At 37.3% G+C, this 2,711-nt stretch overlaps 1 protein-coding gene across 1 annotated transcript in view; it reads left to right on the top strand.

The window, feature by feature from the left end:
- The window catches only part of LOC119188765 (nephrin-like), a 12,266-nt gene extending 11,235 nt beyond the window's left edge, over positions 1–1,031 (top strand). Inside the window, exon 12 of the mRNA XM_037436607.1 lies at positions 1,012–1,031. Within this exon, the coding sequence (XP_037292504.1) occupies positions 1,012–1,031 (20 nt within the window). The remainder of the gene's footprint in view (positions 1–1,011) is intronic.
- The last annotated feature ends 1,680 nt before the right edge of the window (positions 1,032–2,711 follow it).

Here is a 2,711-nt window from a genome sequence, read left to right as displayed (position 1 = left end):
TTTAGTTTGTTTACCGAATGGACATTCGTGCGACACTTGGGCTTCTCATTGAAAACCAGCGCTACAGCTGTATTGCAGCAGCATTAAGCTGAATAAGTAGCCCATTGTTGGCACATTAATCTAATTATCTAAAAAAAAATACTTTATGTGTAACTGCATATTGTGCCAATAAAACTCTTTTCTTTCTTCTTCTTTGTTTCTTTCAATTTCGCCATGTTCCGTCCCGTGATATGATAGCAGCATATAGCCATTTCGGACATAAATACAGCTGATAATGAGCAAAGAAATCCACCGGGAGAGATACCAGAAGTAGGCATTACAATTTCCATTAACATAAACAGTTCCCGATACAGCATCCGCAGTGGATCAAATTATTTCTCTTAATGCTGTGCGGCTGCGAAATAAATCAAGCGAACGTGTGGAAGATGCACGATATTATAAGTTATAAGACGAAGCGATTTTCAACCGATGAACGAATAATGAACGAATAGGGTCACTTGATAATCTTTATAAAATAAGTAGCTTTTGCTCGCTACTTCGTGCGCGTGATGTAGTTTTCCGGGATAAAACTCCCGGTATATATTTTCTTAGGAAAGCCTAAAACCTTTCCAGGGTCTTAAACTATCTCCTTACCAAATTTCACAAAAATCCGTTCAGTCTTTTTTTGAGAAAATCGTTCATATACAGACAGACAGCTTGGAGACTTTGTTTTATAATATATATGGATAAATCAAATTCCGTTTGTTGCTTTAATATCTAGTTACCTTAATTATTATTTAGGATCGTAACATTATAGGACTATAAAGGCAAAAGGAAGCAGCTCAGCTTAAGTTGACCGGGACGCTAGTTCCGAACAGGTCTAGTCATTCTTTCCGAACTTCCTGAGGTGTTATGCGGAAGGTCATGAGCTCTAAGCACTTAACTTAGAATCATGGAGTGAAGAAATTAGTAAAGTATCAAAAATAAGTTTAAGCCTTCCATACGGCATGAAAAACTAACCCACTACACCAGATGATGAGGGGAGCGAGTAGGTTCCAAATAATGTCTGACGAGATATGTTTACCTCTCCAGTTAACACAATGGATTTTACTTGAATGGTATGTGTGGGGGCACAATTTGTATACACCGCCATCTAGTCAACATCACTGGAACCGCGAGACGAATATTGACAATTAGGAAATTAGTACTCAATATTCACACTAGATGGCGATAGACAATCCTGAATTGCGGTGGCAGAATTTGCGCGACGCCTATATACCACCTCCTATTAAGAACTATCGGAGGGACCACGGCCGGTTACGAGCGACGTCTACCTGACTGGAGATCTTCCTGGAGATCTGGAGATAGAGGAACGTAACCATGTATTTCTCTCAGTGGTGACTACCTATACGCCGATATAGTATGTGCTACCCAAGCTGGACCCGAATTTAATGAAGCTTACACAGGCTCATTTTGACATTGCGTTACTAAATAAAACCACATATTCGCCTTCACCTTTGCTGAAATGTTCCAAAAATCATTCATTAATAACGAATATTTTCACCAAAAAACCTGGTTTTAGTTTTCTGATTCTTTTATCATTTTGTTATTTAATGCCAATATGGCGTGTGCGTGAGTATATTTCTGACTGAAAGTATGATGTAACTAATTCTCTTACGTAGTAGTGGCTTTAGGGCGCGTAAAATTAAAAGTACTTTTTATTAATATTTATCTTGTTCGAAAATTACACTTTTTTATTTTACATATATAGCTCAAATAACTTACTGTAAATTGTTATTTTCTATTAGTTAAGTGTGTGGTTTCAATTAGTAATGCGATGTCAAAATGTTCCTGTATAGATGTGGTCGAGCGATGGTTTATGGAATCCAATTTAAGTGTGTTATTTTGAATCATAACTCTAACCGTTGTTGCCCTGGAAACACTCCTCAATCTTCATGTTTCTAGACTATACCATTTCATAAATCCAAATACGCAATTATGCATCTATTTCGAAGTTTTAACGACTTCTTCGTTCGTAAATATTTATTAGCGGCCTACTTTTCTAATGATAAAATGTAAATACTGTATTTTTGTTTTATTCGGTCTAAAATAATTTTAATATTGTTATTTTATAGCAAAATAGACGTATTCGTGTATTGGGTGTTAGGATTTGAATTGTCGAAGAACAGCTTTTATAACCCTATAGGTAAAGTCGAAAAAACATATTTACTTATACGGCCACCGCTATCCTTCGATTAGAACTCCCATAATTGCAAGAAGACGGATTTGCTTCTACAGAGGGAAGAGGGCCCCCTGACCTTAGAAAAAACTGATTGGGATCATATAGGTATATATCACGCTTGGCGTCAAGTATGTTCCGTCCCATGATGTGATAGGAGACGACTCTATAACCATATCGGACACAAATTTAAGACTCCGTGCTGATAATGAGCAGAAAAACCCAAATATCACTTTGCCCGACCCGGGATTCGAACCCAAGGCCTCAGAGCGTTGCCGTACTGCGCTTGCAGTACAACTTCGCCACTGAGGCTTGGCCATTTATCGAAAATGGCAGTTATTCGCTTTCTTTCATAACTCGAGGGTGTTCTGTAAATTTCCCTCTAAATTTTCCAAGGCTTTATTTATTACTTAATCTCAAAACGTTCTAAACATTTTTAACACTAAACTTGAGGCTGTATTTCTTACAAAGCCTTTGTTCAGAGTAGAATTTT

Source organism: Manduca sexta, chromosome 2 (assembly GCF_014839805.1).
Source record: "Manduca sexta isolate Smith_Timp_Sample1 chromosome 2, JHU_Msex_v1.0, whole genome shotgun sequence".
Classification (NCBI taxonomy): domain Eukaryota; kingdom Metazoa; phylum Arthropoda; class Insecta; order Lepidoptera; family Sphingidae; genus Manduca; species Manduca sexta.
The sequence above is the reverse complement of the archived record's forward strand: the minus strand, read 5'-3'. Positions and strand labels throughout refer to the sequence as shown.